General features: G+C 43.5%; 1 protein-coding gene across 6 annotated transcripts in view; it reads right to left on the reverse strand.

The window, feature by feature from the left end:
* Nucleotides 1–14,283, reverse strand: part of kif13a (kinesin family member 13A) — a 34,731-nt gene continuing 20,448 nt past the window's right edge. The window contains exons 14-40 of one of the 6 annotated variants that reach the window (XM_034228196.1): nucleotides 13,997–14,127; nucleotides 13,229–13,315; nucleotides 12,962–13,137; nucleotides 12,123–12,342; nucleotides 10,881–11,043; nucleotides 10,592–10,735; nucleotides 10,335–10,484; nucleotides 10,020–10,184; nucleotides 9,758–9,931; nucleotides 9,497–9,648; nucleotides 9,281–9,413; nucleotides 8,481–8,627; nucleotides 8,004–8,036; nucleotides 7,047–7,146; nucleotides 6,821–6,947; nucleotides 6,686–6,741; nucleotides 6,473–6,597; nucleotides 5,832–6,008; nucleotides 5,638–5,730; nucleotides 5,394–5,546; nucleotides 5,236–5,304; nucleotides 5,071–5,121; nucleotides 4,722–4,806; nucleotides 4,477–4,628; nucleotides 3,680–3,811; nucleotides 2,152–3,256; nucleotides 1–1,571 (exon numbers count right to left, since the gene is read on the reverse strand). In XM_034228196.1, the coding sequence (XP_034084087.1) occupies nucleotides 1,438–1,571; nucleotides 2,152–3,256; nucleotides 3,680–3,811; nucleotides 4,477–4,628; nucleotides 4,722–4,806; nucleotides 5,071–5,121; nucleotides 5,236–5,304; nucleotides 5,394–5,546; nucleotides 5,638–5,730; nucleotides 5,832–6,008; nucleotides 6,473–6,597; nucleotides 6,686–6,741; nucleotides 6,821–6,947; nucleotides 7,047–7,146; nucleotides 8,004–8,036; nucleotides 8,481–8,627; nucleotides 9,281–9,413; nucleotides 9,497–9,648; nucleotides 9,758–9,931; nucleotides 10,020–10,184; nucleotides 10,335–10,484; nucleotides 10,592–10,735; nucleotides 10,881–11,043; nucleotides 12,123–12,342; nucleotides 12,962–13,137; nucleotides 13,229–13,315; nucleotides 13,997–14,127 (4,434 nt within the window). In that variant the 3' untranslated portion in view covers nucleotides 1–1,437. Of the gene's footprint in view, nucleotides 1,572–2,151; nucleotides 3,257–3,679; nucleotides 3,812–4,476; nucleotides 4,629–4,721; nucleotides 4,807–5,070; nucleotides 5,122–5,226; nucleotides 5,305–5,393; nucleotides 5,547–5,637; nucleotides 5,731–5,831; nucleotides 6,009–6,472; nucleotides 6,598–6,685; nucleotides 6,742–6,820; nucleotides 6,948–7,046; nucleotides 7,147–8,003; nucleotides 8,037–8,480; nucleotides 8,628–9,280; nucleotides 9,414–9,496; nucleotides 9,649–9,757; nucleotides 9,932–10,019; nucleotides 10,185–10,334; nucleotides 10,485–10,591; nucleotides 10,736–10,880; nucleotides 11,044–12,122; nucleotides 12,343–12,961; nucleotides 13,138–13,228; nucleotides 13,316–13,996; nucleotides 14,128–14,283 lie in introns of all 6 variants that reach the window. The other 5 variants (XM_034228195.1, XM_034228194.1, XM_034228197.1 and 2 more) reach the window with 5 other exon arrangements.

Here is a 14,283-nt window from a genome sequence, read left to right on the forward strand (position 1 = left end):
TTGATTGCAAATGTTCTATTCTAGAACATTTTGTACCAATTAAAACAGTTTGCGATACATTATAAATACAATTCTGTACATTATAATAGTGTAAATACTATGTTCAAATACATTTCTATTTACAACTCCTTGCGGGGGAGAGCAGCTTTGTTCTCTTCTTTAAAGTAAGGTCTTGGGTTTGTTTCATTTACTTGACATTACAGCTTGGATATATAAACAATTTCTAGTCAATTCCACAGAAAATAAATTCCATAAAAATAAGGTCAGCTCTTCTTTATGACTAAACTATTTTTAACTGTCCATTACCCATACATCCAATCCTCCATGTGAAATAAAAGCATTATTTAGTACCTTTCTACATGTGGTGTTATATAACAGTCAGTTAACATATAAAATGCAGATAGGCAATCAGTTGAAAAGGTCTTCAGTCAGTCAGCGAGGCTGGGTGGCATTTTGAATGCCTCTGGGCATTTTAGGATATACATACACAGGTTTCGGGTCCATACGGATAGTTTGTTTAAAACTCAGTGAACGTGTAACAGTTTATTGAGCAGTCTGGGGTTTATGTGCCTGCCTTTATGGAAACAGGGCATTAAGGCATCAGTACATCCAGGCCTTGGCTCCCCGGATTAAAGTGATCACACAGGGTTTTTTCTCACTTCGGATAGAAAATACCTCATCAGTCCGATATGGAAGACAGTCAGCAAACTCTCCAAGAATCCTTTCCAGTGCAAGCTTTCAAACAGCATCAGTCCCATGCTGGATGGGGATTATTTCCACCACAGTGTTAACAGTACTTCAACAGGATCATTCAACATGATAACTGCAGTCAGTTTTAGCAGATTCGTCCTCTGTTCAGGGCATGTGGCATTACTCTAGAGATATGGCACTAAGCTTAACTTGGACACATACCATTTTATAGTGTTTGCCTCCACATACACACGTTAACAAAACAAAAAAACACATGACTTATAACAGCAGATATGGAACCGTAGTTCTTTGGTTACCCCTGACAGATCATATTGATGTAAATATCAATGTTTAACCAGTAGTACATTCTTTATCCTTATAACCCACATAACTCCAATATGAGCATCAGAGAGGATGCATTGTCTGTCTTACAAAAATATCATATATAATGTTTAGAAAACAACGTAAGAAAATGCATGTGGGTAATATTTCCACATGGACTCACGGTTAAAGGTTGTTTACTATCAAAAAATATCCATGTATGGAAAACTCATATATGTGCATAGTGAATTTTCAGTGAACAGTATTCTGGATATACCTTCATTAAATGCACAGGTCAGATATGCTTTAGGAAAGCATACACGTCCACATATTACATCTCCATCACAAGAAGAGGAGTCAGGCACGGGATATGAAGACCACCCTCGGTCCATGCCTTTCCTCAGAGAGATGGTCCTTCTTTGGGTCCTATCTGATCAGAGTCTGGGGCTCTGTGTCCATGGAGGGCGGCCCTCTGTTCAGACGAGATGGCTTCACAAACACACCGTGACCCAGGGGGCATCGGAAGTACACCCTGCCCTGGACAGTCCCGTTGTGTTTACCTAAATGAGGATCAATAAACACAGATATGTAGCATTATTGTGGATCACTTTCAAACCTTAATACTATGTAACATATGAACCTCTTATACACAAGGGTAACAGCTTTGAGGCTGATGATACCCATGAATACCCCGATTGGGATGCTAGGATATAGTAAAAAAAATAAAATATTTATAATATCATTATATAAATAATACAGTGGATAATAATTATACTTTTTTGCACAGTAATTTATGGGGAATGAAAATGTGATATTGTGGCAGTCCTAGCCCACAGCCGTTTAATTCCATGGCCTCAAAGGGTTGAACGTGTAATTATTTTTATACTTGAGGGTTAAACAAGTCGGATAATATTTGGTCGATACATTATTTTGTTTTTAATTAAAACATAATATAGACAAATATGGGTTTTATGGGGATCACTAAAGTTATTTGCAAATTGATATGAACTGAATGAAATGTAAAAAGACTTCTTGGATGACGACAATATCTCAAGCTAAAATTGCCTGATAATATGTATTTGTGGCGCTCTCCAAAAAAAAAGTAATGTTTTTTCTGGGCAACATTTTTAAAGGACTCACCCACTGCCATGTCAAGCTTCACACCAATCCAGATCCCCTTAGCAAACTCCACCCCTCCGACGTAGTGGACCGTTCCCTTTCTCTTCCCCACCCACACCTGCTCCCCCGGGGCCATCCAGTCAGGGAGCTGAGCTGCGGGGGTGCTCTCGTCCCCGCTGGAGTCCCCTGAGGGCTCTGCGCTGCTGGGGTTGGGACTGGGACAGGGGCTCCCGTGGGGCAGGTCCCCCTGGGCCGGCTCCTCTATTGGAGGTTCTCCTCCTGCTCGCATAGCAGAGCACCGGGGTGTAGATAAAGGTGAGAGTGGGGAAGGCGACGCAGGAGTTGGAGCTTTGTCAGGGACAGATACTGGGGCTCTGGCTACATTAACGTTGCCTGTATTATTTGGACATTTGCTTGTAGCAGTTGATATGTCTTCAGAAAATGATATATTACTGGAGACATCAGAGGAGGGTTGACTGCCAGTGTCACATGTTTCTTTATCCACACCCTCCTGCTCCCATCCCTGTGTGAAATGTGCTAAATCACTGTCTCCAATACTGTCATCGGCCCCTTTAAAGTCACTGAACTCCTGGCTGCTACCGAGCACACAGTTCTGAGGCAAAGGGAATGTTAGCCGCTTGTCTTTGCATTGAGGAATACTGACAGGCGAAGAGGTGGGATCCTGATCCCCAGCTATTGAGAGAGGAGGCTGCTGGATGTCACTCCCTGCAGAAACACTTTTGGTTTGGGTACAGCCTCTTCCAGTAGGGCAGGCAGGAGGGTCTTGGGGGTCTCTGGAGGTGCCGCTGAGGTGGTCAGAGCTCTCACTGCCACTGAAAGGCATGTCGGACAGCGTAGCGTCGGAGGCACTGTGTGAGAAGTAGCCACTAGTGCAACTGCTGGCTGTGGGGCTTCGAGGCACCTCCCTCTCTCCACTCCCAGCTCCACACCGGCTTCCCTTCAACTCAGAGCGGAACGATAGAAACCCCTCCTGGTTCTCCAGAGTTGCATTGTAGATCTCAAAGTTTGCAAAGTCCTCCGGGATGTAAGGCGGGAAGCTGCTGTGGTCCTGAGGGCTCCGATCGAGATTCAGAGACATGTCCACATCCTCATCCTCAGAGTCCTGCTGATCAAAACAAGAGCAGCAGAAGAAAAAAGACACATCCCACAGGACATGATATTAGCTGTAGCCTGTATGGAGCATATCCTATAAAAACACATTGTTTGAAGTGAAAGAAGACAATGAAAATTGGTGTACAATGTGATAATGGAACATGATTCTTATTTGATGATGTGGCGTTTTCTGTGTTTCCTAAACTTTGATATAACTTCTATTCTTCTTTACTTACTGTTGGAACTTGTGTGTTCTGTTGCTGGGGAGCTCACATAATAAGTGTAACCCTCAGTGGAAATCTAAGTCTAAGTGAGATACTTACAGCAGTGTTGGTGTGTCATGTAATTGTATCTTAGCGTCTATGTGTGTGTGTTTGTGAGTAAAACTCCTACAGCAACCTTCAGATCAGTGTGTCCTGGTGTCTGTAGCACTTACAGTGGGAGTGGGGGTGGTGGAGGTGGGGGTGGGGGTGGAAGGCGTGCAGTGGCCCTCGCTGCCTGCCCTGGGCCGGCGCCAGGGGCAGGGAGGGGGGAGCAGTGCAGGGCTGTCCACACATGAGCGCATGCTCTGCAGATGGGTCAAAACAACACTTCACACACACACACACACAGCATGCATGGAGCTGGGCAGGCCAGTTACACAGTTAGTGCCATGCAGTTTGATATTTCACAAAAAAACGCTTGCTTGAAGTGTTCTAAAAGGGACCCTTGTTTATATCTTTCACACATTATTATAGCCAGTAGCAAAGCTGATATGTATGTGCGCCCCTTTAGTCGACTTCAGGCAATGATGAAGACAAATATGAAAAGTTAGTTCAAATGTTGGAGCAGCCACAAATTCAGAACAATCCAATTATCACATACAAAATCAGGCATGAGACTTCGTAGCATAGCTTTGTCTAATTTAGTAGTGTGGCTCTCCACAATTGAAGTCATGCTCCTGTGAGTCATGCTCTTTTAGTTTAGTGACATGAACACAGTTGACGGTGCCATCATGTCTATTTTGTCCAAACACAGAACAATAAAGCCATTATCTTTTAAAATCATCAAGCCGCTTGGGACATTTAGTAAATGTTGTCAATGTCAATGTATGTATCATGTTGTGTAAATGTATTTTAATATGAAAAGTGACATGTGAAATGTAAAAATGGGGTTTGACATGTGGTAACACCATGGAAAAAAGAAAGACGAGAATTCTCCTCTCTTGAGAAAGAGTGAATATTTCCTCCTTACCTCCTGTCCCAGCAGGGGCCGGGCCTCCAGGACTTTCTTTGCTTTGTTCTCCTCTTTGACAGGAAGCAGGGACTTGAGGAACTTCGGTGGCTGAGGGGAGAGGGCTTTGAAGGTGCTGGAGTTGAAAAATGTAGGGCTCTCTGGAACAAAACCTGTATGGGGGCAATTTGTGGGAATTCAAATATAATGTAGCAACAAAAACACCTGTAGACAGCTGCTGCATATGTGCTGTTCCTGTAGTGTACCTGGATTCTCCTTGCATTTGATCGGTGTTGTACACAGCGAGACATCTGGGGGATTGCAGTTGGTGTCCACGTGATCACAGTGGTCCTAGAAAGAAAACACATTTTACATTGCAGGTGTTGTGAGGTTATTGTAAAGTGGCAGCTAGACTTTTCAAACTCTACAAGCTACGGGGCTCCAGTGGAGACCCCTAGTGTATAAAAGGGAGAAATGCATGTAAAACCTTAAAAAGTGAGATTTTTATTATCAGGTAATAACAACAAGCAGCATTATCTTAAAGAAAAGCTATGCATTTTGACGAGCATCATTCTAATGCCTAAATCAGGGTTTTGTGATTAACATGCGACTTACCTTACAGTCTTCATCCTCACAACCAGTCAGGTCTGTTTTACTACATGAAGACTGGAGACCAAGAAACAGAGACAAGTGTTATCAGTGTCAGATTATCTAATAACAATTATTTCCATATGGTTCTGTGGGCAGTGCAGTGAGTGATGTATTCATTACATGCTGTACATTTGGTGTGCTGATACTCCTTCTTAGGTGTCTTCCCTTGTTGGTGAGTGCTTCCTTTACTGTTACAGCCTTCAGGGGAAAAAACAGACAGGGTTAGAGTTAGTTGCATATTTACATGGCTCTAAATCAGATTGTTTATGTTTCTCTGTGTTTCATACCTGTCTTAGCCTCTCCAGACGGAGGATGTTCTCTACTTCCAGAACTCCCCTTGTGTACTTCTCTATGTAGGTTTCTCCATCCTGAGTCTTCTCACTGTCACCACGAGCAGCCATAAGGGCCAAAGTTTCCCTTTCTTCTGGCTCCTCTGAGGCCTGGAAAGAAAGGAGACGTAAGATATAAAGGGGAGATGACAAGTGGTCTGGAAAGCAGCCAGTGTAAGATACTAGAATTAAAAAGTTGTACCTTTGGTACGTTGGAAACAATCTCATAAGTCACACCACAGGCAAATATCGCATTCTTTAAGGACATTCTTCTCTTGAGACTCTGGGTGAAACTCTGTAGAAAAACAAAATGATGTTGGTTCATCAGAACGATCTATTTCTTTAACCACCAACCTCTGCTGTGGGCTGACCCCTACATAATCCTCTTGTATTAACCTGTTTGTTGTAGATGTTGACAGCGATCCTCTTACGGAGCACCAGCTCCATAGAGGCCGGGTGGCTGAGCTGCACCGTGGCTTTGACGATCAGGTAGATGCGTTCGTTAGGAGACGTGATGCGGTTGAGATACACAGAGTCATGGATGGATGAGTCCCAGGAACACACTGCCGACACCTGAGTAAGTGGAAGAGATGGTGTTTTAGTGATGCATCTCTAAAATGGTTTCGAGCAAATCTATGCCAGTTGGATGTGACTGCACACACAGAGACACAGAAAGCAGTCATGTAGCTTTGGGTTTGCAGCAGTTGGCTAATGAGCAGAGAAATCACTATCTCATGATACTAATGAATTACTTTTCTTTTTAATCTTGTTTCCATACATGAAGTTGTTCAATTACATGACTGTGTAAAAGTTCAACTCTGCACATAACTGTATGGAAAAACATGCTGTCATTAAGAACTCTTGTTTGTGTGCAATTATCTGCGAAAAAAGGGACATTTAGCAACCATTCAAGCCTTTGAAAAATCACTTGCACTGAAACATATTTACCTAAAAAATGCAACTATTTTTACTTGAATATGTTTCCCAGAGTTCCCCTTTTGGCCACATGGGGGCATCAAAGTCAAACCGTTTTTTACCTCCTCATCGCTGTGCCTGATGATGGGCAGATAGAAGAAATGGCTCCCATGCTCCTTGGGCAGGATAGAGTTAACGCCTGCAGCATGTGGGCCAGTCAGCTGCTCGTTCACTGTCAGATTATCAGCTGTTAGCATGAAAGACAGTTAGTGTTCATACAGGCCTGACATACACCTGTGCCACATCAGTTGATATGAAGAATGTGACTGCTTTACCATTTAAATCCAAAAAGAGTACAGGGATGTGCGCTTCGTCTCCTGCTGGTGGGGTCCTACAAGGAATTGAATATAGGGTTAGGATGGAAAAAGCAGAGTTCTGCAAATGAAGTGAGTATGAGTGTGTTTGTGTACCAGTCTGCAGGAGCTCCAGGGATGCCACTGCCAGGTGCAGGGACCAGCACTGCGTTCCTCTCTTCTGTTAGGCCCACCCACTGCTCCACAAGCCTAGCCTCACGCTCAATATCCTCCTCTGACTTCTCTGTATACAAGAATGAGGAGAACAAAAATACTTAAAAATCCAGGCAACACAGCAGCCTCTTCATCAAGTAGTAGCTGTAACACAGGGCCTAAGACTTACCTTGTTTGTTGATGATCTTCTTGATTTGTTCATCCAGATACTCCCGTCGTTTGATCAGAGCTTCTGACCAGCGTTCTCGAACACAGTTGAGATCTTCCTCCTGGAAACAGGCAGAGACCAGAGTCAGTGCCAGCTGGCTCAGCAAGGCAGAGGCTCTGCTGCAGGGCACAGTGCAGTGTTAACAGGGCGAGATGAGGGGTGGATTTGATGAAAGTGAGTAACTGCTCCTTAATACACTCGCTGGCCAAACAAAGAGAAAGCTCATTTAAGTTAGAATGTGTTTTTTTTGCTGAAAAATTGTGGTCAAAGAAATACAATTAAAACGCAAATAAACCACCCTTTAACCCCTTTGCAAATCACACGCATGCATTCACACACCATCACATCATCACAGCCACCCAAACTCCCGTCTGTCAGTACAGCAGATCACTCTGTGAGGGTACCACAATGTCAAAAGTGACCCACAGCCTTCAAAGACCTTATTACGTTTCTGACATCAGCACATTTCCACCATGCAAAGTTCTGTAAATCATGCAGCCATGCAATGCCCATGTGATTCAGGGAGGCTCATTTTCCCTGCAGCTCTTCAGTAGTGACAAGCAAACAGCAGCATTAGTGAGCAGCAACCTGAGGGGGAGGGCGAGAGAGAGAGAGCGGGGCAGGATCCCTGGCAGACAGGCTGCCGGCTGGGAGCTCAGCCATGGGTGGAACTGTATTTTGCACACAGGGCTGCCAAAGAATGGTTGGTGTGAATGATAATTACAGCATCAGAAATGGCCCACATGTGCAGCTGCTTTTTAATGAAGCACTCATTTGGTTGGCACAGCCCTCTGCCTCCTGCCTCACATGCCCTAAGCAACAGGCTTAGTCGCAAACACGTGATGAAGGTGGTTTCCTGCATGCTGCAGAGTGAGCTAAAGGGGGAGCAGCAGCAGCAGGGGGAGACTGAGAGGGTACCTGATAACTATCCATATCGTCTTCCTCCTCTCTCTGGCAGGAGAGAACACACTCAGTCAAATTTGGGGAACCAGAAAAAAAAAAACCTGACATGACAGCTTGACAGTCACTGCTCATGTGACTTTTTAAGATGTATGTGGAGAAGAAAGTATCAAATGATCGCTTTCTTTCTACATCAGGGCACAACAGTGCATGTAAACAGAACAAATAGGGCACTAATGAGTTTTTACATTCCTTGGTTTTCTTTAGACTCACTGCCAGCGACCCAGATGAACCAGTCATATCCACGAAACCAGAGATGGATACTTTGGCTTAATCTGCATAATGTTGTTTATGACTGGCACGAAACGAGCATACTTTTCCCAAAACGCAGAATCAATTACATAAATACATCATCCTGCTTTTATTTGACATAATAATTTCACAGTCTAAGTTGCATGTGAGTATAGAAAACATGAGTATTTGTGTTTCACAGACCTGGTAGCTGTCCAGTGGTCTCTGAAGTTTGGTGCAGCGAGCGGACACACAGCCTATGGACACAGACAGCACAGCCTCCACCAGCAGAGGCAGGGTGCCCGAGTTTTGGACCGGCTTCACACACACCTGCAGCCTCCTGGAGTGACCCTGCGTGGACAAACCTCCATATCTCAACATCAGATTGCTTTACTACACGTACACAACTGTTTATAAGTACATCATTAGTAATGCAGCTCTTAAAGGAATACTTCAACCCCAAAATGACAATTTGTACATCAATTACTCACCCCATTTGACCTTGAATTATACATTTAAAATGGGGAAATGTCAGCAAAACTACTACAAAACATCCGCTTACAAACTGAAATGTAGGTTGTGTAGTGTAAGCCTCAACTGAATTTTCCAGTACTGATCACTACTTCCCAAAAAATATGAAGTGTGTAAGCAGGAGAATGTTTATTAGAAAGTTCTTGAAATCATAAAGTTTTAGCAAAAACTCTTGTTTTGTGAGAAGCGATTTTTTTATTTTTTGACTGTATCCGTGAGACTAGATGCAGATGTTTTGATATCATTTTGCTGTTGTTCAACACAACCGTCCTTTGCCTTGGTTAATCATGACTCTTTTACTGGTTCATGTTCTTTGTTCACAGTGGCAACATGCCAGTAAATAAAGTTTTCTTCAAGAATTCAAGGTAACATGCAGTGAGGAATTTATATATAGAAATGATCAATTTGGGGGTGAAGTATTCTGGGCATCCGGTCTGAACTAAAGGGATAATTGCTCATAGTGTTTATCTGACCTGTCGGAGTTGGAAGACTCCTCCTGTGCTGATATCTTTTCCAGGATTCAGCTCCACAGATGAGTACTCCCCCTGCTCATTCAACTCCTGGATGGATATCACCAGCTCGATCCTACGAGACACCTCACTCCACCTTAAACATGCAACACTCAAGATTAGTACGTGTCAGCTTATGTCAGTGTGTACGAGTATGAGCAAAACACGTGATACATGTACCTGTCTCGTAGCGTCTGGGTCTTGGCTTCCAGTGCGTCTAACTCCCACAGCGAAACTCCGTTCCCGGCACAGCGGTGACCCCACACTTCTATGGCCAACGCTCCATCTGATATAAACTCTAAAAACTCATCTGTCACATGCACAACGTAGTCCTGTACAGAGACAAAAGGTATTCAGTTAACAAGACTTGAACATTAAGCTAATTAAATCTAAGAATTAACAACTTTACGTTCAAAGAATCAGCCGCTCCTTTTTATTTACCTTGCATTGATCAAACTGGACAGTGAACTGGGCGTCTGGGCTTCGAGGGGAAGGACTGTCTGGGCTGACCATGGGGGGGGCCACAGTGGGCTCACCGTGCTCCCAGAAGGTGTATTGACAGAAGACAAAGTTGGACAGGTTGAGCGGCAGACCTGTGGCCTCTCTGATCCGCACCTGCAGCAAAGAGACAAGTAGTTGTTGTGCTGTTGTACTCAACAATCCCCAAACATCCATCTTTGTTAGGATCCAGTGACTCTTTTACCCTGCAGGTGAGCCTCTTAGACATATGGACGATCTCCCCGTTGGTGTCCATCACCTCAAAGCAGCTGCTCTCACTGGAGTTCTCTGAAGAGTCGTCTCCCCCAGACAGGCGCTCTGGGACAGCTCCACTCACCCGCATCAGCTCAATGTGCAACCTGCCTGCTACCTGTACACACAGGGCAGGGCATGTTATCCCCCAAAATAAATACAATCTCCCAAAATGTCTTCATTTTAAATATACAAGCATGTAATCCTTATATATGGAAAATTAATAGTTTCTGTCTGAGTGAAGCAGTATATGATGGTGCACCCTTACCTCTCCTTGCTGGCTGATGATGGGGACTGCATATTGTAGTTTGACATCATGAAAAAGGCACTCTAGAAAAATGTTGGCCACTCCTATCAGGTTGTGGTTCTCCTGTGCCTCATAGAATGGGTCACAGTATTTACTGTTTGCCTTGTTATACTGAAAGAAAACAAAGAGAGAAACACCTTGATATTCCAGCTCGTGTTTTCTACCTCGAATGTTGTGCGCTCTCTGAATGCCATTCTAGTATTTTTCCTGTTTCTTACCAGCTCTTCTGTGCCTTCCCTCCAGTCCCCGTAGTGGTCTCTCATATCCACCAGTTTGTTTTCCAGCTTCTCAATGGTCCACACCTGGGTCCCCTTCCCCTTTCTCCGCACCTGAATGGCCGGCTCGCTCACTATAGCTCCACGCTACAAAAAAACATATTTTGAATATTCTTATTTTTCAGAAGATATTCGCACTTTGAAATGATAACACCTGTACCATGATATACCACCTCCTTTAGTGAGGTGATGTGGTGTTTGTGTGTGACTGCTCGGGGTTCAGAGCTCTGACCTTGCGGTTGGCGCTGAGGTTGGCCGCAGGAATCTGAAGGGTGACCTGATAGTCCGTCAGTTTGCTCATCTCCTCTGCCAAAAAGTTAGCTTCTCGCACCAAGGTGTTGGCTTTCACGACTTGCACCCTGAGTCGGGAGAGACTCTGACGAAAAAGCTCATCCCTGACACACACACACACACACAACACACACACAAACACACACACACACACACACACACACACACACACACACACACACACACACACACACACACACACACACACACACACACACACACACACACAAACACAACAGAACACACAGACCATTCATGAGGATGAAGATCAACAAACATCATCACTATGCACATCATAGATAGCAAACCATCCTTGTTTACAGGAACAGCTAGTGCAAAACAGGAGTTGAGTAGGAAGCTACTAATGATAAAAAGAGTCTCATGCTTTAGCTACCAAACCACAGTGGTTACATAGAATGGCAAAATATAAAGGAATGAACAGTAAGTGATGAGTCATGTCAGAGGATATTTGCCAAAGCCATCTAGCTACCACATTGATTATCAGCTCAATGCTACAATGGTGTGCAGAAGGGCCTGGTTTGTCTCAGTAAAGAGCACAATCACATGCTGATATGTTGTAAGTGTGTGTAAAGAAGGTTTTGGTATTGTAGTGTTGGTTGATGTCTTGGAACACAATACAGCATTCCTTCAATGTACCTATTTTCGAATAACTTCAGCAGGTGTTATAAATAAGTGTTACATCTCAGGATTTTAACAGGAAGGTGTCGAGAAACTTTATTTGATTCCATATATCACTTCATAGCAGCTTGGCTCACTGAGGCTCAGACTGAGTCAACATTGAACAAAATTCCATCACAGTGACTGATTTCCCAATTTAAAAACTGTATTTGGCTTACTCATGTTAATACAGCTATGTTTAATAATGCTAATGTTTTATACAACTGAAAATATATGTGTACATCTCATCTCGTTAGTCCTGAGGCGGTCCTCCCTGCAGTATGCAGAGAGCGTGCGTGTGTGTGTGTGTGTGTGTGTGTGTGTGTGTGGTGTGTGTGTGTGTGTGTGTGTGTGGTGTGTGTGTGTGAGTGTGTGTGTGTGTGTGTGTGGTGTGTGTGTGTGTGTGTGTGTGTGTGTGTGTGTGTGTGTGTGTGTGTGTGTGTGTGTGTGTGTGTGTTGTGTGTGTGTGTGTGTGTGTGTGTGTGTGTGAGTGCATTCCACTAACCGCTCCTCTGTCCACAGTCGCAGTTTGCCGTGTGGTGTGTGTGTCGGGAACGTGAGGCGCTCGCTGCTGCTGCGGTGGTGTTGTTGATTCTTTTCAGGAGACAGCTGTTGCCGTAGCGACTCCAGCTCTCGTTCGTACATCACTCTCTGCTCTTCAAGCGCCATCCGCTTCTCCTCCAGGTACTGCTTCTCCAGCACCTGGACCACATTCTGCATGGGGTCTACACAGCAGAAACAACACGTTTCACAATCCAGTACACAAGTCCTGATTGTTGTTCTGAAGACAAGCTAAACTGCAACCACAACATCTGATAACAAATAAAGTTATACAATTAGAAATAATCAATGCATGGTAATCAATGGCGCTTTTCTTTAAGCAACATCAAAAACAAAAGGTGTTAATATATGTTGAGAGTAGCTGCAACAAGCTGAAGGTTCAGAAACCCAGAAGTGGGAAGTAACTAAGTACCTTTACTCAAGTACTGTACTTAAGTATAATTATGAGATACTTGTACTTTACTTGAAAATTTTCATTTCATGCTTCTTTGTACTTCTACTCCAATACAACTCAGAGGTAAATGGTGTACTTTTAGTCTACATTTATCTGATACCATGAGTTAATTAATGATATGAAATATAAACAACTCTTAAATCAGACTTTAGTTACACCTGGAGTAAATTCACAAGCTACCCTGCAGTATACAAATTCCTACACTCTGGTACTTCTACTTTTACTCAAGTACAAGATCTGAGTACTTCTCCCACCTCTGCAGAAGCCTACATACTTCCCATAGCTGTGTCCTGAATGAATAAGAATCAATTATACTATCCTAATCGCACCATTGTTCCCCAGAGTCTTCATTATGACCTCCATCTGGGCGAACTCATAGCTGTAGTCCTGCTCAGAGGAGGCCTCGCTGGCCGTCTCCACGTCTGCCTCGATGAAGCTCTCTCTGGGGGAAGCTCTGTCCAACTCCTTTAAACGGTCCCGCTGCTTTCGGTTAGGCAGATTAATCCTACAGAACAACAGGACTTCCAATCAGTGACTTATTCATTTCATTACTCTCCACACATTCGGATGTGGCCCTACTACGACATGTCTCATACCTGAAGAAGTGATTGTTGCCCCATAAGATCCGATCTCCATGCCACAGGTACACCAATGAATCAATCATTGTTCCGTTAACACAGGTCCTGTAGGAAAAAAAAGAAATTAAATACTGATAATAAAAAGGTCAGATTTCATATTATTTTAAATCCAATCCAACTTTATTTATATAGCACATTTAAAAACAACAGAGTTGACCAAAGTGCTGTACATCAATAAATATATAAAAAAGCAGCATAAATACATTTAGACAAAACCGATAGGACAAAAATAAACTAATGTAAAATCACGAGAAAATTAAACCATCCTTATAGCCACAGACTGAAGACCCTCATACATGATGTAAAATCATTTTAAAACATAACAAAATTGAAAATAGAAAACCCCAATTTAGAAAAACAGACTGATACGTCTTATACGTGGTCTGCAAAAGCACGGGAGAACAAGTAGGTCTTTAAACGAGATCTAAAAACAGGCAAAGTGGGAGCAAGTCTGATCAGGGGGGGCAGATTGTTCCACAGCCTGGGAGCTGCTACAGAAAAGGCCCGCTGTTTTAACCTTAAATGAGAAATACTGATTGAGAAGGAACAATCCTTTTGCAGTGGGAGGGGCACGTGGCTCTGATATCAAAGCGAGGAGTTCAGATCATAAATTCCTTTACAGTGAGATCATGTGAAACACTGCGGTCTTGTCATCCATGAAGGAGAGACAACAGAGAGATTCAGAGATAGGGAGAGTATATTGAAGCTGGTTGTATAGTAGCTCACCTGGCATTCCCAATGGGCGTCAGGGTGACATCACCGTCCGGGCAGAGCTCCAGGACACAGTGCTCCGGCTGGATACCGATACCGAAGAGCTGGATGTCCTGAGACGTGTCTGCGCCCACACGCGTGTGCTCCTACACACAGGTGCAGGACAGATTTCAAACACTTTAATAATGACACATCTGAAAATAATTACACAAACAATCTTGTTCCAACTTTCAGTTTATAACCTTCAAAATGTTGTTTTTTGAACCACTTTGAATATTATCATTTGCAAACAAATAAAGCTA

Source organism: Gymnodraco acuticeps, unplaced genomic scaffold (genome assembly GCF_902827175.1).
Source record: "Gymnodraco acuticeps unplaced genomic scaffold, fGymAcu1.1, whole genome shotgun sequence".
NCBI lineage: Eukaryota > Metazoa > Chordata > Actinopteri > Perciformes > Bathydraconidae > Gymnodraco > Gymnodraco acuticeps.